The 23726-nt window shown below is 30.8% G+C and overlaps 1 protein-coding gene and 3 pseudogenes across 1 annotated transcript; 3 read left to right on the top strand and 1 right to left on the bottom strand.

Annotated features, from left to right (window-relative positions):
* Positions 1 to 8388: 8388 nt before the first annotated feature.
* Positions 8389 to 9648, bottom strand: LOC120177861 (annotated as a pseudogene).
* Positions 9649 to 13368: 3720 nt separating this feature from the next.
* LOC120177862 (40S ribosomal protein S15-like) lies at positions 13369 to 14138 on the top strand. Its single transcript, XM_039183851.1, has 2 exons — positions 13369 to 13405; positions 13843 to 14138. The coding sequence occupies exons 1-2, from the start codon at positions 13376 to 13378 to the stop codon at positions 14050 to 14052; spliced, it is 240 nt and encodes a 79-aa protein (XP_039039782.1). The 5' UTR covers positions 13369 to 13375; the 3' UTR covers positions 14053 to 14138.
* A 632-nt stretch (positions 14139 to 14770) lies between these two features.
* Positions 14771 to 18538, top strand: LOC120177859 (annotated as a pseudogene).
* A 2968-nt stretch (positions 18539 to 21506) lies between these two features.
* Positions 21507 to 22893, top strand: LOC120177857 (annotated as a pseudogene).
* Positions 22894 to 23726: the final 833 nt, after the last annotated feature.

Raw genomic sequence — 23726 nt, 5'->3', positions numbered from 1 at the left:
ATATATGTTTTTATACACCATTGTTGATTTTCAGCTTTTATATTTTTAATAATTGTTGTGCATAGTTGGTAAACTAAAACACGAAGTAATAATATTTTGTATTCTTTAATGACGGAGATTCCATGGTTGACAAATATGTAGAGATGTAATATTTGCCATATTCTAAGTGGTCTTGATTTCAGGTCTCAATCCATTTGCCTCCGATTCCTCCCATGATTCCAATCACTTATTTTTGTCTTTATATTATGATGCATTATTGATAACCATCTTTGGGATAATTTAATGCTTAACCTCTATGATGAATTCAAGAATTTCATAATAGGTATACCATATTATACATATATATATATTGGGGTGTTTATTGTTTAATTTTAATCGAATAATCAATCAAAAATAAAATTTAGTTTAGTTAATTAGATACTAGCTCGAGTTCATAGTTAAGAATTTTATAATAGATATATCACATAATAATCTTTAAGATTTTAAGCTCGAATCCTCAAGAATTAAAATATAACTATTTTTATAATAGACCCATTAATCTAATTAAAATATAGAGAAAATAACCTCAGTTACCGAAAATGCCTTATAATATACGATTTTGACCAATTTTTTTCGATTTGCCAAAATGACCAACAAAATCGCAATGCGATCTCTAAATCGCAACGTGATTCTGATTATCGCAACGCGATCTCCAGTATTGCAAATCAGTATATGTAAATCGCAACGCGAGTTTGACTATCGCAATGCGAATATGTAAATCGCAACGCGAATTTGACTATCGCAATGCGAATATGTAAATCGTAATGCGATTCTAACTATCGCAACGCGATAATACAAAATCGCAACGCTATTTTCCAAATTTACGTTAGTCCAAATTCGTTGCGATAGTCCAAGTTCACGTTGCGATTTCTTAAGAATTTTCTTTAAAAAGATAGTATCCGCGCGGGCGTGTCGAAGACACGTATTACCACGACCACGACCACGACCACGACCCGAGACGGGACGGCGGCGGTGCGCGAGAGTCCCCTTGTTCTCTTCCACTCAACAAGGAAGTGGGAAATCCAATCCTTAAATACTCATTTCCAATAATATTTCCAATACTATGTGGGATTGAGCATTGCAAACACTTGAGAATCTTTTACACTATCGCAACACATTCTTTATTGTTTCAACTATCTTATGTGGGAATCTTTTACACTATCGCAACACATTCTTTATTGAGGCAAACACTTGAGAATCTTTTACACTATCGCAACACATTCTTTATTGTTTCAAACTAAGATCTTACAAATGGCTTGGGAATCTTTTACACTATCGCAACACATTCTTTATTGTTTCAAACTCCACGTGAATTTGGAATAGTTAAAATATAAACTTATTTTGGATTTTTCACTATCGCAACACTTTTTCACTATCGCAACAACACGTTTTTCAAACTCTCGCGACACATTTTAACTATCGCAACACATTTTTTAAAATCACGTTGCGAATTTGGGAACTGAGTTGAAAAATTAGAGTTCGCGTTGCGATTTTGTTGATCATTTTGGCAAATCGAAAAAAATTGGTTAAAATCGTATATTATAAGCATTTTCGTCACTGAGGTTATTACTAATTTCAAGAATCAATCAAATTTAACTCAAATGAAAATACATATATCAAACTTAAATTAATCTAATTAAATCTTTTTAAGACATTTTAGTTAATTTCGAATAAATCAAACTTTGTTTTTTAATAATTTTTTTAAAAAGTAATTCGATTGACAGTTAAAGAAAAAATAAATTAATTTAATTCAATTAGTGACAAAATTAATCATTTGAATATATATAAAAGTTATAGTAGCGAGCAGAGACGGACCTTGGGGGCTAAGGGGGCTTCGGCCCCTGCTGTAATTTTTAATTTTTTTTCTTATCCTAATAGGAGTTGTCAAAAATTTGTACTGCATTTGTATAAGGTTGTGGTTTTTCAAAACCAATATAAATGGGATAAAGTCTTTGTATTTCCAACGTATAATATTGTGAAAAACCCATAAGCTCTACAATAAAATTAAGTTTCTTCTACTACTATTGTCTGAAATTTACTGAAATAATCCAAATTCAATTGAGTGTCAATTTTTAAAGGTAAGCAATTAAGTAATATTATATTTATTATTTTTAATTAGAATTATTTGATCTTATATTTAAATTTAGTAATATAATGATTGTTAAGTTGAATGGTGATTTTTTAAATTTAATTTTTATATGTTCGTGAACGAATTTTATATAAATACAGATTGTCATGGGGAAAATCCAACAATTATTGAGTTTTTTATTATTTATTTTAATTTTCTATTTGTTATTTCATGTAAATAATAGAATCAATATGCATATTTGATAATATCATTTATAATTTTTGAAATAAGAAAATAATTAAGATAAAATTATATATAAACTTAAAGCCGTTAGAATATCAATAATACAGAACTACCAGATGATGCTAAAGAACATGCAGATACAGATAAACATATATTTTCTTATTGGTTCCGAACATCTATGGATTTTTATGCAGAGCGGAGATCCTACTGATATTTCAGATAGTAACGGACAATGAGTTTTCAGTTCAGATGGAAATATTTCAGATGTCTAGGTTCAGGAGATCAGAATAGGCTATCAAGTGTGTTCCCGTAAAACCAGTAAAAAGATACAGATTTTTATTTTCAAACATATATATACACACCTCATCCTTTCACAATCTGTTTGTGTAGGTTCTCCGGAACCATACACCCCGTACAACCAGTGAGGCCCTGAGCACACAGCCGAGAAGCCTGCAGATATTCTTTCTCCAACAATAACCCCCCATATAAAACATTTCTCGTCGTAAACAGAGATATCAGAAATCAAAACAAATTCAGATCAGATACAGAACAGAATCCAATCAGAATCAAACAAATTGAGGTAATGTATCATAACAGAATTCAAGTCGAAAATCAGATAAAATATTTATATGATTAGGGAACACACCAGAGTTTACAGATATTATTCAGAGGTACTGGATAATCTTATCGGGTAGAGAAACACGAATCTTCTGTTTACCGATAGAATGCCAGAAGTTAGAAATCACTATTGGAAGAGTTCAATAATTGACAGAATCATCAGTTATTCAGAATATGCGGGATCATCTTATTCAAACACTTTTCGGAAGCTCTACGTAATCAGAAGAGTATTCAGAATCTTTTACATCTGAGTTACTTGTGTTTTCATACATAACCAGAGTGATTTGAGCTGATAAGGAAAAACGAAGATTCAAGACCTTTAAAATCTATGTCGATTGATCGAATTATCGAACAACTCTTAGATGAATAGTTCTCAGAACTAATATTTATCGACTGGTCAATTCGTTGTTCTTCCAGGGTATTTACACTTTAATACCAAAACTTTTTATCCATAAATCATCTTCGGAATCATCACTGAATAAATCTTCCAATGTCTTGATTTCATTTTCACGCTTTCATTATATCATGAAATGCTGACGTGCTTGATTTGTAGTTCATGATCCATAAGAACATTACATCATGTATGTTCATTAACGTTTCCAGACTCATCCAAATCATTTATTTAATCCTTAGTCCTTGAGGTTACTTAATTCATTTAGTAGTCAAGTCCATTCAGTTACTTCTGAGTTTTCTAGGGTAAACCAGACGTTTCTGAATTACTGATACATATTGTATTCCCTTTTAATTTAGTTCGATATTCGTGATTGATTTGTTGTACAAATATCAAATTCTTAATACTGAAAACGATCTAGAGCTGAGCTGAGCTGAATACATCCAAAATTATCATCGAGCCAAACTTGAGAAGTTAAACACGTATTCAAGTGACCATAACTTTTAAGAGCAGTACCACATCCATGTTTATTTGGATTCCTTAATTAATCCAACACCTCTACTTAGTTTAGGTCATAAGGGTATTTTGGTCATTTTGGTGCTCAGTTTCATTCCATTCTTTTCAGAGCTCGAGGATATCCAATCATTCCTGAGCTTGGTAATATTCTTGAGTCATTTCCATTACAGGGGTATTTTGGTCATTTTATAGATCTACGGTATTTTCCATCCGGTCTTATTATTTAATTCCAATTTATCATCTATTTCAGTCCCTTCGAACAATTCTGATAAAAGAGCACCCTCCGATAAATTTATTCTTAACTCAGAGATTTTCAGGTCAATTGTCTTCTAAAAAGTTACCAAGTTATCAGAAATTTTCTATACAAAGACCAGATCTTAACAATTAAATCTGTACTTTATCGAGTTAAGTACGAACCCTCAATGTACTTTCTCATTCAGGGTCAACTCGGACTATTTTTACATTTTAAGGGTATTTTCGTAATTTCTTAACCAAATAGTTTCGATATTAACTCTTAACGAAATAACTATAATTTAGAGATCATATAGTTAATTGTTTTCCTGAACATTCTCTTATCTTGAAATGATTCCTTAATACTTCTAGTATCTTGCACAAACCCTCATGGGGTTAAAATCCGGTTATCTAAATTTTCAAGTAAAACTAGCATTTCTTATACACATCTGTAGTTTTATCAGATCAATAAGTCTTTTCAGAGTTATTAATCAACTTCCAGGGATAATTCTTGTCATTTTACAATATAAGGGTATTTTCGTAATTTTACCCAACCAGAGTATTCTCATAATATTTCATCTGAGTACCTTTAATATTTAACCTTTATTGATATAAAATATAAGTTACAAATCCAGAGCTGATTTCTTTATCACTAGTCACAAAACTTGTAATTTAATTATAACAATCCCTCAATCTCTTAAATTAGTCATTCGATCCGTATTCAGTTATCAAATTTCTACCACATTCATATCGAGTGTATAAATTAATCAACTCCACAAAAGTGACCAACATTATCTTATTCATGCATTTACAATATCAACATGTTCCATAAAGCATAAAGAGGTAGAAAAGTATTACCTCGATTTTCGTGCCATAATGATCGACCATTAAATTCCATTTGAACGCCCTCGATCTTGAAATCAACTTCCAATAATTCCTCAGATGCATATCAACGAAATTACATAAAAAAACAGAGCTTAATTCCAAAAAATATCGATCGGGTGATAAATCGGTCAAAAATAGCTTACCGGGTTTGAGTTTGGCAAAACGGATTCGGACGTCGAAAACATAAAATGTGACTTTTCAAAAATTTTGAATTTTCGGTCAAAGTCAACGGGTTGATTGGCAATTTCGAGTTCTACGGGTCCGAATTTCAAAAAACGGATTGCGGAATCGGACTTAGAATGTCGAAAAACGTCAGGATAGGTATACTTGGTCAAAGTCAAAGGTCGTTTAATTCCCGGTCAACGCCGGTCAAAGTTCTGGTCAACTGTGGTCAACGTCAACGCAAGTTAACGGTCAACAGTAGACCATTTTACACAAATATCACCCTAACAGAAATTAATTACAAAATTAGTCACCTTCTGTAAATATTTACGAAACTATCACCCAAATTTACATAAAAGCACCCAAACAAAATTAATTACAAAATTAACACTCAACTATGTCCACTCTCGGGGTGGCGCGTGGGCGTGTGAACGTAACATGGTGTCGGAAAATTCTAGAAAAAATTCTTAAAAATTATTTTAAGACACTTACTGAGCTCGGTTCACAATTTTGAACGGCGGAGAGCTCGATTCCGAAACATCAAAAACTTTGATTTTCTCACCCCTCCACACGCCGGTGATGACGGAGGATACCGGTGGACTCGGAACGATGCAAGGAACACGATGGTGCGGGAGGTGTCGTAAACGGGTAGCCGGATCGACGTAAATCAACGAAAATTGAATTATAACCGATAATACTTCCAACATAAATTAACGACAAACGACGTCGATTCATAACGAAAGGTTTGAGGGGTTTTGTTCTTCGGTCGACAACGAACACGATGGTGGTTTCGGTTCGTCGATTGGAGGTTGGACGACGAGTAGATCAAAGTTGAAAGTGGGTTGACTAAAGGAGGAAAACTGGAAATTTTTTCTAGAAAACATACGGATATAGGGTTTATATTATTTCTTAAAGAGAAATGGTCAAATTATGAGTGTAGCCATTGAATTTCCTATACTTCTTAAAATGGGCTGTCAACTTTGAAATTTTACAATTTAATCCACCGTTTCTTTCAAAATACCAATTAAATTCCCCACTTTCTAATTTCTTAAATTTTAGCCCCTAAATTGAGGTGTTACAGATATGGTCTATGTTAAGATTAAATCATGACTTCATTCCTGGTAACAAAATCAAATCAAGGTAGAAGTGTTATGAATTTGATGGATTTAGATTCAACCTAAATTTATCTATGATGATATACTTTAAATTTGTTTAAATTCATCTTGAATTCAAACAAACGTAAGTTTTGATTTTTTTATCAAGTTCGATTTTAGTAATTCTATATTGTAAATTTATTTTTAATATATAAACAACTTAATATACTTTTCTATCATACATCTAATACACATATTAAACTGCACATCAACGTAACATATTAATAATATTAACATGATTGGCTTGAAATGCGTATATAAACCTATTTAAACGTAGTATCAACGTACACATACAAAAATATGCCAATGAGTATTGGCACAAGTGGTTGTGATTCATGAATTTAAACTTGTAAGGCAAATTTCGAATCCCACCACCGTCACTCTTGGTGGTCAATCTGTAAAGTCCTATGTAAATCCCAAATTTATATTATGTATACACTAACCCTGATTGCGGAAGTCACCGCTGACTTAAACTTTTTTTGTACAAAAAAAAATACAAAAGCATGACATAACATAACAAACATGAAAACGCAAATATCATAATATGCTTAATCATAGCATAATCATAATACAATTCTAACATGACATAACATAAAAGTTCATGGCACAATCATAACAAAATATTAGATGGAGTGTTTGCTCATATCAAACATTGTAATTAACATACTGTCACAGATATATCAGAATTTACGTAGCAAACGCAAATGCTATCTTACTCGAATATTTTTAATCATCGAAATTTCATAACAAAATATATAGCAAATTCTCAAATAACATGCTAGTTGAATGCTCGATTAGGGATGAAATCATAATTTATACATTTTTACATAATATACCTACACAAACAGAAATCACAAGACATTGAAGCACAAATACTGATTCGATTTCAACTACATTCGCATAATCTGAGTTTATGTTACTCCTTAGACTAAGGAGTTCGTTGAACATCTTAGATTTTGGAAGACCAACAATGACTTAACGTGCAAAACATGTAAATACAAAATAAATATATATTAACACATCAAAATCAAAATCAAACATGTATTATGAACATCTATGAACCTTAACTTCATTTAGTGTTCGAAGGATTATTCCCAAACCTGGAACCAGAAATAGATGACACCAATTGATAACAATAATTGATAGATAAACAATTAAGGTTTTTGAACAAAATTTGGGTAACACAAGCACTTTAGAATTTTCAGGAAAAAAAATTGGCACTTTCGTACACTTGTTCTTCAATATATCATCAATCAGGGATGTACATAAGTGAGAACAATCATCCTTCTAAAAATTTAAAACTATAATATATTTTTAAATTTTTTTATAATTTTTCTATCAAAATCCATTTTTGTCTTCCTAAAATTTTATAAGTTTAAATTCTCCCTTTAAAATTTTAAAAGTTTAAATGCACCCCCTGTATAATCATACGTTTGTCTTGTCATCAATGGTTATGAGAAAGATGAAGTAGGAGACACTTCGGATTTTTCTACCTAATACCCCAAGCAGTAAATTAATTGGCCCAATAGGCCAACAATTTTTTTAATTTGGAATTTACAAAAGTTTCTACAATAAAGGGTAAACTCATCACGTCGAGGTTGTAACCCTTTAGACCCAGCCTCTTAGCGAATTACAATAAAAAAATTCCAAAATAATTCCAATACTTTAAAAATATGGTTATGATAATGAAACCCAATCAAGTAATATAAAACATGAAATATTGCAGGTTAAACAAAATATGTCAAAATAATCCATACATCTAAGGTAATATAAAATACGTCGTAAAATCAATTAACAAAATATAGACACATGTCACCAAAATAAAGGTAGATCGAAAAATCAAAACATTATAACAGAATATACTGTATGGAATTTGTCGATACTTCAATGACATGTCTGGGGTGCCTATCCAAAATATCTAAAAGGGAAAAGAAATTTGGAGGAGTGAACTAGGGAGCTCAGTCTGTTCCAATAAGTGCAGAATAAAACACACGGATAAATTTTTAAAATTGATTTTATAATCACATTACAAGAGTAACAGTAAGGTTTTTATTTAAAGTACAGAGTTAACCCTCCCTGGTTAGGGGAAAAGGGATAATAAACTAGTAATTCAGCGCTTTCCGCCGCCGCCACGAAGCTTGGGACCTTTCGGTGCGGAACCCTTGGGAATGTTACCCTTGCTTTGTGTCTCCTGTTGCTTTGCTGCTGCTACTGCTTTCTTTGCCTTCTTTTCATCTTTGGTTTTCTTTATCCTTTCCTTGATTTCACTAAAAATAGATGAACAAGAAATATTTTCATAGATGCACACAGCATATAACTGTCAAAATCAGCAATGACATGGAAAAGATGAAATATTAGCAAAACGAAAACCACACACCGGAGAGCTGCTTCCCTAGCAGCATAACGAACTTCAGGTTTCTCACTCCTCTTCTTCTGTATAACCTCTAAGGTTGCACCAACAATGGATCTGGATTACAGCTTCTTAATGGCACGTCTCCTCTTCTTCACAGCCTCTTGGGCAATGTCCTAAATGCACGTAAACAACATGAAAATAAATAAGCAACAGCGCATGCAAACAAAAAAATTTATTGTTCAGACTCTTCATTTTTATTGAAGTACTCTTGTCGGATATCTATGTTTTATCCGTATCTGAACAATGGTATATAGATATGACCTTCAAAGAACCCTCCACATGTATGAAAAAACTTTTAAAAATTTAAACAAACATGACAGGCATATACCTGTATCTACCACTACCACCCAAGGAGTGTAACATTAACAATAAACATTATGTGATCTTGCTCCAACTTTTATCAGATAGATGAAAGTGGTAAAATGAGATGCCACACCTTGTTCAATGGTGTTCTTTCTATCACCAATAATAAAAATGTACTAATAAAAACTGATCAATGAACATGATCTTTATTAGCAAAGTCGCAATAATGGAGGAAAAATGCAACATTCTGAATGAAATCGAGTTTACACAGATTGCACTCAACTTCTTATGTTGCTTCCTATACATGGCTGTCCATTTAAGTTTCGATGGCTTCAGACGGTTATGGAAGTACCTCTTGCATTTCGAATTGGAAAAGAGGAAGACCTAAACAAAATCAAACACGAAAACTATTTATTACAAATGCAACAACATAACATTCACCTCTTTAGTTCGAACTGGATTTGAAACTTACTTGAGAATCAGCTCGAACAAATCTGATACCTTTACCGGGGTATATCTTGGCACCGCTAAACCGGAAAGCTCAGTCCTGATGCAATGTGAGGGAAGTTAAATTACAAATTTTTGGCATAATGTATAAAAAGCCCTTATATACAAATAATCTATGCAAGATCATTTTAAATCCAAACCTGATATACCTAAAATATGATCATAAAATCTCAAAAGACTATCATATCTCATTCATCATGTTAACGTTCAGTTTAAACAAATGTCAAATTTTTAACGGAAAAGGACGAGTGTCGGACGACAATTTTGTAACTTTTAATAATCGAGTGACTCAACAAAGCAACATTCTATAGTCGGAGGATCATTTTGTAACTTTTAATATTCGAGAGACTTGGAATCAAAAAAAAATAATAGTCGAAAGATTTAATAAAGTAATATCCTTTAGTCGGAGTCATTTGTGCACTTTATCCGTGATTTTAATAAATTTTATTTAAAATTTAAAATTATACTTTTAGATTTAAGGGTCACCTTTTGCTCTTATAACAGACTCAATTTATCATTTTTGTTGGTGTCGTATTTTTCATCAATTTAACCTTCAAAATTGTTTAATCACATCATTCTATATCATAATTAAAACCTAAATTATAAATCCTAACTTACTGTTTAGAGATTATGAAGGTATGATTTAAGATTTATAGTTGAGGGTTTTAAGTTAGTGATATAATATAAAATAATACAATTAATCAATTTCGAGGGTTAAATCAATGTGAAAATACGATATGAGCGAAATTGATAAGTTAAATTTATTACAGAAACAGAAGTTACTCTTCTGTCATAATTTTAATAATAAAAAATAAATATAAAAAATAATATTTTTACTTTTATGATCAAATTAAAAAAAATGTTTTACATATATATTTTAAAAATTATATATTTAATATTATTTATAATTTTAAAAAATTCTTTTAAAACTTTCAGCTGGAGTTTAATAACCTTGTTAAAGAAAAAATGTATTTTTTATTTTTAATAAAATATAATATTACAATTATATAGTTTTTATATAAATATTCATTTAGGGTCTGATTGGTTGGGGGAAAATATTTTACAGAAAATATTTTCTCTGTTTTCCTGTGTTTGGAAAAGTCAATGAAATTTATTTTACGGTCAATAAAAAACTCAAAGCAAAACACGATAAAATGACTTACCGTTTGGAGAAGGATAAGTCATTTTCCTTCGTTTTCCTGTCTCTTGATCCACACCGAAATATCTTGCGATCCAGTGGCCTCCTTCGTTTACGGTGTGCGGGATTTTGGTTTTGGTTCTCATCGTCGTTTTGAGCAGAGAAGGCCAGATTGAATCAACACCTACCATTTCTAGGGTAAAGATCTACTCTTTCTTCTTCTTTGTTTTTGTTTTTGTTTTCGACTTTTCTTTAATGATTTGGAAAGCTCTTTTTTTTTTTGAAATTCATGGACATCTTTGAGCAAATTTCTATTTTGGGTTATGGGTAAAGTATTTGATTTGGGTGAATTTAGGGGATAAAATTTATTTTTATCATTAGAAGTGATTAGTCGTCTGCAATTCTTGTCTGATGTGAATTGGAATCTAGAGGCAGTTTGTCTTTGCATTTGCTTGAACTTTTTCTGGAGTTTCTCGTAGGATATGTGGTATATTTCAAGTTTCAGAGATTTAGGTGGTGTTTGTTTTCACTGTGCAAGCTCTTCAAACCACTTATGTCTGCGTCGCGCAGACCACGCACAGACATTAGGCTTCGCAGACTGTTTGCTTTTTAGAAGACAGAAGCTCTTCAAACGTCTGTGCGAGCTCTTCTTGGTGCAGACTTGGTTTTATGTCTTCAAAGGTCTTCAAACCTCTTCAAGAACAATTATAAAATATAGTTATTTATTAAAATAATTTTAAATAATTTAATAAGGTTATTTATTTTAAAATAATTTATTTTAAAATAATTTATTTTAAAATAATTTATTTTAAAATAATTTATTATAAAATAATTTATTATAAAATATGGATTAATTTTAAAATAATTTTAAATAATTTAATAAGGTTATTTATTTTAAAATAATTTATTTTAAAATAAATTATTATAAAATATGGATTGATTTATTTTAAAATAATTTATTTTAAATAATTTATTATTATGGATTGATTTATTTTAAAATATGGATTGATTTGTTTTAAATAATTTATTAGTATGGATTGATTTATTTTAAAATATGAATTGATTTATTTTAAATAATTTATTAGTATGGATTGATTTATTTTAAAATATGGATTGATTTATTATTGTAGTTGTATGGATTGATTTATTTTAAATAATTTATTAGTATGGATTGATTTATTTTAAAATATGGATTGATTTATTTTAAATAATTTATTTGTATGGATTGATTTATTTTAAATAATTTATTAGTATGGATTGATTTATTTTAAATAATTTATTTGTATGGATTGATTTATTTTAAAATATGGATTGATTTATTTTAAATAATTTATTAGTATGAATTGATTTATTTTAAATAATTTATTAGTATAGATTGATTTATTTTAAATAATTTATTTGTATGGATTGATTTATTTTAAAATATGGATTGATTTATTATTGTAGTTGTATGGATTGATTCATTTTAAATAATTTATTAGTATGGATTGATTTATTTTAAAATATGGATTGATTTATTTTAAATAATTTATTAGTATGGATTGATTTATTTTAAATAATTTATTATATGGATTGATTTATTTTAAAATATAGATTGATTTATTATTGTAGTTGTATGGATTGATTTATTTTAAATAATTTATTAGTATGGATTGATTTATTTTAAAATATGGATTGATTTATTTTAAATAATTTATTATTGTAGTTGTATGGATTATTTAAATTTCAATATTGTAAAACTAAAATTATTTAAATCTCAATATTGCAAAACTCTTTTAAGTTTAAAAAATCAGTTTATTTATATTTCAGTTCATTTTAGCAGTCTGCAGACGTTAAAAAACAAACAGTCTTCTTCTTGCAGACTGCAGACTTTTGGTCCACCTCTTCTGCAGATGCCTGCAGATGTGGTCCGCAGACTACAGACCTTTTACCTCTGCAAAAACAAACACCACCTTATTCTCTAACTGTTAGATTTATAATTCTTAACTGTTTTTTTGGGACATTTTTTACTGCTGGAGTTGTTAAGAATTTGTTATTTGTCGACACGATAGTTTGGGTTTTTTTAACTGAAAAGAAAAAAGGGTTTGTGTTGGCATGTCAATTATCATCTATGTGTGTTGAAGCTGATCGTTTTGATTTAATTAGTTTTCTTCGTTGAGTAATAACTCACTAGAATTACATATCCTTGTTAGAAGTAGTAGTTTGGCCCTTCCTTTTCGTACACTAAACTTATTCAAGAAAAACTTTAGGAAATACAAACCTTAAGGACCGATTAACCGAACCTATAAGGAAGTTGAATAATAGCTTTGGAATTAAAGAGAATTGGTAAGTATTGCAGGTTTGATCTTATGTAGTGGCATATGCTTATCTGTTCTTGGAAAACATGCCTTGAACTACTTCTGGGTGTTCTAAACAAAAGGAGTCATATAATGGTCAGATGTCATTTTTAAGGAATAGGTTGTTCTAATTACCTTATCTCAGCACCAACAAATGGCTTCTTTCTGTTTATATAAAATATGTAATTTAGAAGGAGCTATGCATGTTAATCATATGTTGTTGAGGAGATATGGTCCCGTAAATCTATTTATAGTGGCTAGGCCAGCATAGTATAAAGAGTATTATTGCTCCTATAAAGGTTGGTGGTTTTAGGTATCTTTTGAAGCCATAGGATATAAATAGGAGAAAGAGGGGTCTCAAGAGAAAGCCAATGGTTTTGATGAAGAAGCTTCGCAAGGCGGTAAGCTGATCTTTAATTTGCTCCTTTTTGTTGCTTTTTAATAAATTATATTTGTGGGGTTTATAATTATGTTTAGGGTTGACATAGAGTTATTGGGCATTGTTCATTTGATTTTTGTTTAAACTTGTTTAAAGGTAAAACTCATGTATTTTATTCGGCATATAGCATTTGATTCTTATGGTTATTTTTTAATTTCTTGAAAAATTTGTAACACATCTCGCTGAGATAAAGTTGATCTTTTACTCCTTTCGATGTCAATAATATATGGTGATCGAACTGCATTAGATGCATCAGTGTTTTGATCGGCATTAGATGCATCAGTGTCTTGAAAATTTCTATAGCTTTAACGAATATTATCTTTGATCGAACTGCATTAGATGCATCAGTGTTTTGATTATTCTGTGAAAGTTTAATCTTACTTTGATGTATTGATATAGAAAAGGGAGGCGCCACCTGGTGAGAAACCAGAGCCAATTAGAACCCACCTGCGTAATATGATCATTGTGCCCGAAATGATTGGAAGCATCATCGGTGTGTACAACGGCAAGACATTCAATCAAGTTGAAATCAAGCTTGAGATGATCAACCATTACCTCGCCGAGTTTTCTATTTCGTACAAGCCTGAGATGATCATTTGTGGTGTATGAAGAGATATTTCATGTTGATCAAGTTTTGATTGTTGCAACCTTAGGCATTTTAATTAATGACAATTTTATAGTGTTTCATATGATTTTTAATTAATTATGAATTAGATTATGTATTATTACGGTTGAATATTATTGTTGTTTTAATATGATAAACTCTTTAATTATATATTCTGACAATATTATTATTAATACAATGTTATGTACTATTTTTGTTTTAATTTGGTGTACTATTAATTAAACATTCTTAGAATTTATAAACTTTTATAATATATTTTCAATAATATTAATATTATTTAAAATACATATTTTTTATAAAATATAATTATATATAAAAAATAAACTTTCAAAAAATAATAAATAATAAAACATATTCAATATACAACTTTTTCATTAAAAACAGATTCTGAAAATAATTTTAAAAAAATCATCTAAATAATATAAAATATTTTACAATATACCATCTAAATATTTTTACATTAAAAAATAATTTACATTTCTAAAAATATTTTTTAATTTTATTTTTTAAAAATCGTTTTCAATAAAATAACGGACTCTTATTAACGTAGCAAAAAGAGAGCAGCACTCCCAAATCCCATCATTTTGGATTTCCCAATTGATGAAGACAGGGATCCCACCCTTCATATTACGCCACGTATTAATAAAATATTAAAAAATAAGAGGAAAAAAATGAAAACCCCAAATTTCAAAGTCCCTAATTTCCATACGGTAAATTATACTCCCGCACAAAAGCCAAAAGGCTTTTTCTTTTTCTTTTTTTTTTTTACAAAAATTTTATGTTTCCTTCAATCCAAGCCAAGAAAAGAGAAATTTCCTTTTTCTATTCATATATGTTGCTGCAGGATCTACTGATCCAGCTGAATCTGATCTAGTATTTGTTGAAAATTTTAGAAAGTTATTTTTTTTTCATTTTCTAATTTTTTGAAAGAAAAAGGAATGGGGGACAACAAGGAGGAAGAAGAGTGGAGCGGGAGTGAGAGCGGAGATTTGACATCGGAGGACGAAGGGACGGAAGATTACCGGCGAGGCGGTTATCACGCCGTTAGAATCGGTGACACTTTCAAGAACGGTCGTTACGTTGTACAAAGCAAGCTTGGTTGGGGCCATTTCTCCACCGTTTGGCTTGCTTGGGACACTCAGCGCTCCGTAAACCTCTTTCTCTTTATCCCTACCTGGTCTTGCTTCTTTTCTGTAGATTATTAGTTCAATTATGTTGTCTTATAATTAAATCTGTATAGTTAACTCAAGAAGTTTGCCTTTGCTCCAATTTGTCTTTTTTTAAAAAGAAATCAGTATCATTTGATTATTCTGTTCTGTCGATCATGTAATTGAAGAAAAATCATCTAAAAAGAACCTTCTTCATATATTTTTGTTAATATCCTGTTAGATTTATTTCCTAGAAAATAACTGAGTAAAATATGCTTGATTGTAAAGAACAAATCAAAAGCGTTCGTTGCAACTCGCAAGTAATAATTTGTTTGCTTGATCGATTCTGACAACGAAACAGCAGAAAATCAGTAGGGAATGTAGTCTATTCTCTTTTAATTTTAGTTCAATTGCTTTTGTTATGTTTTATTATAGTAATTTTTTTAAACTACAGTGTTATGTAGCTTTGAAAGTTCAAAAAAGTGCACAGCATTACACTGAGGCAGCGATGGATGAGATAACAATCTTGCAACAGATTGCCGATGGGGATAAAGAAGATAAAAAATGTGTGGTAAAGCTTTTGGATCATTTTAAACATTCAGGTCCGAATGGACAGCATGTTTGTATGGTGTTTGAGTACTTGGGAGATAATCTTTTGACTCTCATCAAGTACTCCGATTATCATGGCATGCCTATTCATATGGTTAAGGAGATATGTTTCCATATTCTAGTGGGCTTGGATTACCTGCATGAAGAGCTTTCTATTATACACACTGATCTGAAGCCGGAAAACATTTTATTGTTGTCAATGATGGATCCATCTAAGGACCCAAGAGAATCGGGTGCTCCTCTCATCCTTCCGAATATTAAGGACAAGACACTGCCATCTAGTAACGGGGATTTGAATAGAAATCAGAAGAAGAAATTTAGGAGAAAGGCTAAGCGGGTGACTCAGGGATGTGTGGAGAAGGAAGTTACTGCACAAGTTGATTTGGATCCCGAAACATCTGGTGCAGCCAAATCATCTTCTGTTGTGGGTTCTGTTGAATGCCCCAGTAGTTCCGGCAATGTTAATAGAGTCTCTGATGCTGATGGTACAAATGATTCTGGTCAAGAAAGTCAAGGTAATAAGAGAGGAAGTCGCTCCACAAGGCAGAAACTGTTGGCGTCAGTTGACTTAAAGTGCAAATTAGTTGACTTTGGGAGTGCATGTTGGACATATAAACAATTTACGAATGATATTCAGACAAGACAATATAGGTGTCCTGAGGTGATTCTGGGATCCAAGTATTCTACTTCAGCAGACCTTTGGTCATTTGCTTGCATTTGTTTTGAGCTTGCGACGGGTGATGTACTCTTTGATCCCCATAGTGGTGACAACTTTGACAGAGATGAGGTATTTTCTTTTATAATAATGTGATTATATTTTCTGTTATTTGCACCTTATATGATGTATGTGTTTGTTTTCAAGTTCTCATCTCTCTTGATGAAAGTTCATTGAAGATGTGGCATTCAGTCTTTGAAGTTAGGGACAAGCTTGTAAACCTAAAGAAGTTATTTCTTTGATTTTGAAAAAGGAAACAAAATTTCTCAGTGCATCTGCATAAGAAAATAGAGGCTATAAATGGGTACAAAAGTGATTTGTCTGTTGCATGTTATATTGAACTTGTAGTTAAATATGGATGCAATCCCTTGGAGATATTTTGCATTTTACATGTCTTTAATATGATAATCATATCGTCTTAAATGCTAAAACTTTGCAACTTAGGGAACACATTAAAACTTTGTTAGGTTATTTGTTTTTTTTAAAAGGACTAGAAATGAAAAGGGAGAAAATATTATAGGTGTCTTGAACTGATTTTTTTTTTTTGTAACTTAATGGAGAGAATAAAAAAGTACTATGTCTGCAAATTTCTCTTCTTGCCTATTCATATTTAGCTAGTTATTTCACCACTGATCTTGATTAAAATTTGCTGTAAACTTTAGTATTCCTTGTATGCGGTAGCCTTGTATACATTTAGAAATGATAGCTGAACAGAATGTAAGCTCATCTATTTTTGAGACTGCTGAATTATCATCAGTCTCGTACAACTGTTAGGTTATTGTTTGAGTTTGAGAGGTGCTTACTTATAGCTGAAAACAGGAAGATTACCTTTATTGTTGTTAAATCTCTGGAGCATCATAATTTTCCTACATGAGTTAAATTTAGGATTTTGTATTTAGGAATGTGTTATGTATATATGCTAGGTGTATGCATGTACTCATGTGCTTATGTATACAATCACATGTATATTGGTCACATTCAGGCTTTCTCATGTTTTTTTCGGCTAACCAAACATTTGGCAGGATTTAAGGTTTACGGTTTAACTGAAACACCTAATAAAAAATACATGGTGGTTTTGGAAAGATGTTATTTTACCTTGCAATATATATATATATATATATATATAAAGTTATTCTAAAAGTGCCTTGGAGCAGGTTTGAACTTTAAAACTTGAAAATAATAGATTGAAGGGTGTCTGTAATAGGAATATCTTGATTTGGCTTTCATTTGATCAAGCTATAAACTTGATATACCCTTGGACGAATGTAACAGTTCTCTCTTATCTGTTCAGGACCACTTAGCTTTGATGATGGAACTTCTAGGAATGATGCCACGGAAGGTGAGAAGTTTCGTTTCTGCCTAGTAAGAACTTTCTCAGACTCCTGCATTTAACAAAAACTATTTTGTGAATTATGCATAGATTGCCTTGGGTGGCCGTTATTCGCGGGACTTCTTTAACCGTTACGGTGATTTGAGGCACATACGAAGATTACGTTTCTGGCCCCTGAATAAGGTACTCGTTGAGAAGTACGAATTAAGCGAACAAATGCAAATGAAATGACCGACTTCCTGGTTCCCATCCTTGATTTTGTACCTGAGAAGCGTCCCACTGCTGCTCAATGCCTTCTACATCCATGGATCAATGCAGGGCCCCGACTTTTAGAGCCATCAAGTTCATCGTCATCGCGAAACCGAGTTGCGGATACGAATGACTCTGAGAAAAAGAAGACGGAGATGGATGAGAGAGAGGCAATGGAGGTTGGAATGGGGAAGATTGCCATCAGTACAGATTCTAGAGCTGCCAAAGATCTCATGTCCACATCGAAATTGTCGTGCCAGGACTACTTCTAGGTAGGACTCACCAACGGTACTAGAAGCTTCTTTGAATTTTATGCATAGACTAGTTTTGTGCATGTAATTCTTTTATAACATTTTTTGTTACAAAGCGTACCTGAAATTACATCAATATGTGTTGGAAATTCAAGATGAGCTTGCACTCATATAGTAGGTAATGTTATGCTTATGCCCCTTGATTTGGTCTACTCCGTTTCATTTATTTTCTATGTATATTTGCAGTTCCCCTTTTGTTTTAATGGGTGAATTACGATTTAAAACGCTGATTTAATAGAAATGTGATTGAACTCATTAAAAGCATTTGTAATTGAAAATTGAAAGTAGAACAAAACGCTTATATTGAACATGGATGCTATATTTTATATAATCAACACACATCTATTCGGCTCGGATGGTTAATGTGATTTTTATTCTTTTTGTTCGATTGGTTAAGTTGATTACTTTTATTTTCTCATGTTTTCTTAGGTCAAAAATTTAAAGTAATGTTTAGTTTTGGAAAATATTTTCTATTTTTAGAAGATAGTTTTCATTTTCAATTTTTTAAAATTGAAAAACTTAGTTGATTAATATAAATAAAATTTGAATTCAAAAATAAAATAACTAAAATATATTTGATATTTTTTTAAAGAGATGGACCATAGTCATTAAGTAATCATATTAACATATAATCATTAAAAAATTCGTTACATAAATTTAATATGCGAGTTATATAAATATAAAATAATAAAGTTGATTAGAACTTTATACCACAAAAATTATTTTAGTTTATAATAAGAATATAATGTTAATGTATATTGGATATTAATTAGACTAAAAAATACACAAAAATTTGTTGTAAACAAAAGCACACAAAAATATCGTTAAAATAAAAAAAAATGTTTAGTGGTATATAAGACCCTCAAACTTTTGGGAAAAAACTAGTGTAGCCCTTGAACTTTTTTGCACTCAATGTGACCCTTAAACTAAGAAAAAATCAATCTGATCTTTTGACTTACGAAATCAAACGTTGATCTTCACGACGCTTATATGATAATTCACAAAGCTTACATGACAATATACAATGTTGATGTGATAGTTCACGATACTATTGTGGTAGTATATAATGGACGATGATGTGATAGATGAGATTAATTGATTTTTTAGCTAAGTTTGAGGGCCTAATTGATTCTTTTTAAAAAGTTTAAGGACTGAATTAATTTTTAAAAAATATTTAAATTTAAAATATAAAACACAAACAATTATTAAGATATTTAATAAATTAAATATAAACGTACTAAAAATTAAATTATTAAAATAATCAGTGTAAGGACCAAATTGAGTTGAAAAAGTTTAGGGTTCATTTTAATTTTTTTACAAAATTTGAAGGTTTAAGATATCATTATCTTAAAAATTATTATTAAAAAGATTTGAATCCGTGCGAGTTAATTTAAAAATCTAAATCTTGTTTTGTTTTATTTTTTAAATTCCTAAAATAATATTAGTGAATTATTGAAAATATTTTTTTATATTTTCATATTTTCTTCAATATTTTCTTAATTCTAAGAAAATGAAAATAAAAATAACATATATTTTCTAATAAAATTAAAATGAAGATTCTTTCCCCCAAAGTTTTCTTTTCCAGCCATATCTAAAGTAGGATTAGATTTTATTAGAAAAAAAATATATACATATTTTTATTTTTTAGAAAAAAATATATTCGTTTAAATATTAAATACAAACACGTAATTATATCAAACAAAAGTAAGGGTAAAGTATAAATATTCTCTTTATTATAGGATGTTGTTTTATTGAGTTCTCAAATTCTTAAAAGTTATAAAACGATCTCTTAATTATAGGGTGTTACTTTGTTGAGTTCCTCTACTATTAGAAGTTACAAAATGATCATCTAACTATTCATTTTTTTTCAAACTTGTCTTTTTTTTTGTTAAAAAATGTACGATAGCCTGAGTTGTACGTTAACATGTTGATTGAATATGTTAAAATCTAATCACATAATTGTTTGAGCTATATTTTATGGATCGCCTCTCCGTTTACATTATGGTGTCGAGCTAATGCTTGAAACATTATATCAATGAGTCAATGCTTGAAAGCAATAGTGGCGTTAGTATAAATTATTAAAATATAATTTTGTCATATCCTAACCATCATGTTAATGTTCAACTTAAACGACTGTTAATTTTTTAATGAAAATGGACGAGTTCAGAACATATGAATAGACTAGAGACCATTTTATAACTTTTAATAAACCGAGGGACTCAATAAAATAATATCCTATATTTGAGGGATCATTTTACAATTTTTAATAGTCAGGAGACTCAACAAAGTAACTCCTATAATCAGTGAACATTTGTGTACTTTACCCAAAACTAAAAACTCGAAACTTCATAAGTCATTCCGAAGGATGATCTTGGGTGGGTCGGGCTTTTAGTTTATATGAACTTCATTTGAAAATTGAATTTTTCCACTATTATTTGATTTGATTAGAGTTTAAGAATGTTTCATATGATTTGAATTTCGTTCTGATTTTTAGGTTAAAATATATATTCGACTCAGTTCAATAAATGTATATATATATAATTTATTTTTATTAGATAAAATAAGGATAAAATAAGGATTTAATTAAAAAAATATAAAAAGAGATATTATATTAATTATTCTTAAATATATAAATAATTATTATGATATTATGTCAGATTAGATCGAGTTTTTTTAATCTTAAAATCTAATCCAAACTCAATTTTCAAAATAAAAATTCGACCGTACCCATCATTTTATTTTCAACTATTTAGGGGTCTAAATTGGATTTTGAATTTTTTGAGGGGCCAAATTAAAATGTAGTTTTACTATTTTACTTAAGTGATTTCTAAAGGATCCGAATAACAAAATTTTAATTTCTGCCGCCCGTCTGTAGTCCTCACTTCACTTTCTCGCTACCACTGTATTTCTACTTGCATCGATTTTCTAATTTCACATTCAAACCCCAGTTGGCAAAATTATCTTTAAAAGCATAAAAATCTGTCTTTGGGTATTGGTTGTTATGCATTTCTTCATCTTTTGGTAGCATCGGCAACGAGTTTATGTATACAAAACCAAACGCCTCGAGATATTTACCCATCAGGTGTTTGTCATAAGTGCTCAACGAGCAGACTGTAAGAGTAGAACAACGAAACCATCGCTAATTTCACGACAGAATGCTCAAAACCATATTAAAACACCAAAACCCGTGTCGAGTTATCGGTAGTCGATTCAAAACATCCTCTGTCCAGTATGTGGAATCAAGAGCCAGGGACGCTACGTTTGAGAAACTAATGGACAAATACAAAAACCTTCTCAAAGTCATCGCAATACAAGATCTTATCCTTGCAATCCCACCAATAACCCTCCTTCGGTCTCCCTTGATTTCCTCTCCAAGCTCTCCCAAAAGCTACATCTCAACCGTGGCGCCGCCTCTTTTCTCCGTAAATACCCTCATATTTTCCACATTTTCTATGATCCCAATAAATCCCAGACTTTCTGTAGGTTGACCGATGCTGCTATTGATATTTCTCGACAGGAAGCAGAAGCTATCAATGCTTCTTTACCTTCAGTTGTTGATCGCTTAGTCAGGCTTTTGTCTATGTCGACAACTAAATCATTGCCTCTCCGTGCTGTTTTTAAAGTTTGGAGGGAACTTGGGTTGCCTGATGATTTCGAGGACTCCATCATATCCCGGAATCCTCACATTTTCACGCTCTTTGATGCTCATGAACCTAACACTCACATTTTAACACTTGCCGATGAAATGCGTGATGAACGCTTTGTAACTTCGGTCAAGAATTGGCGAGTCACGGAGTGTTGTAAGAGGATTGTGGTGCCGACAGAATGGAAATTCAATATGGTTTTAAACATAGCTATCCACCAGGGATGAGATTGAGAAGGGATTTTAAGGCCAAGGTGAAGGAATGGCAAAGATTGCCTTACGTAGGGCCTTATGAAGAGATGGGAGAAAAGAAGAGATCTAAGGCAGGAGTAATGGAGGTAGAAAAACGGGTGGTGGCCGTCGTGCATGAGTTCTTGAGTTTGACGGTGGAGCGGATGGTGGAGGTGGAGAAGATAAGTCATTTCAGGAAATCATTCGCCATCGATTTAAACATAAGGGATTTGTTCCTTGACCATCCGGGGATGTTTTATTTGTCAACCAAGGGTAAAAGGCATACTGTTTTCCTTAGAGAAGCATATGAAAGGGGCTGTTTGATCGACTCGAATCCGGTTTATAGTGCAAGGAGAAAGCTTTTAGACCTTGTCGTGCTGGGACGCCATGCCATGTTAACCAATGAATCAAGGTCAGTGGAAACTAATCAAACTGAGAATCCTTGTTTAAAAGATGAGAATGGAGGATAGTCTTTAGTTCATTTTTAAATGCATGATGTCTTCTTCTTTCCTTTGCACTTTGATTCTAAGTTCTAACATGCTTGCAAAGTTCAGCGTTGTTGTTTTATTATGAGGCTTGCATGCATACATTACACACATAACGCATACATATCGGGATGGACCGAGAAGGGATATCGCAGCTTGAAATTTTTTAAATTCTCATATATAATTTAAGTATTTTCTTTTGATAATTTATTTTCGTCCCATAAGTTCATTCCCTCGAACATACCTTGGCATATAAATATCATAGACTCTTACTTCTGCAGGAACTACTATACTGTAGGATATAAAATGAAACTTTGTCCGAATGTATATAGGAAAATTCTAGAAGGAATGGCATACATATTTACCACTAATTTTATAGGATAAAATTTACAAATAGCCATTAAATTGTATAAAAATAATATATTTAGACACTAAACTTTCAAAAGTTTCACAAAGGGCATTGAACTTCAGATTTTCTTACAAAATGGACACAACGTCATTAAAGAGGTGATGTGGCATGCTAAATTAATGTGATATATCTCATTTGACCATTCAATTGTAACCAAATTTCATTTTATTGTTAATTTGAATTGAAATAATTTTTATTAGGTTTATTGAATTGAAAACAAAATAGATGTAAATAAATAATGTTTAACTTTTAGTGTCATATTGTAAATTATTTGCACCATTTAAATTATTTGATACGTCGTTAAAAGCTAGGATTGTTTCGCCTGTTTTTATTTAAGTTTAGATCATTAGATGTATTTTTTATTATTAATGTGATATTATAATTTTTTGCATGTATTATTTTTAATTTGTATTTAAACTTCTTAAACAAAAGTTAAATGTTAATCACGTTTAATAAAAAATAAATTTTATTATTTAATAATTAATCTTTTTTATCTTTAAAACTATAAAATTTTAAGTTTACAAATAA

This window comes from Hibiscus syriacus, unplaced genomic scaffold (genome assembly GCF_006381635.1).
Source record: "Hibiscus syriacus cultivar Baekdansim isolate YM2019G1 unplaced genomic scaffold, ASM638163v2 tig00112339_pilon, whole genome shotgun sequence".
Taxonomy (NCBI): Eukaryota; Viridiplantae; Streptophyta; class Magnoliopsida; order Malvales; family Malvaceae; genus Hibiscus; species Hibiscus syriacus.
This window is presented reverse-complemented; position numbering and strand designations above follow the sequence as displayed.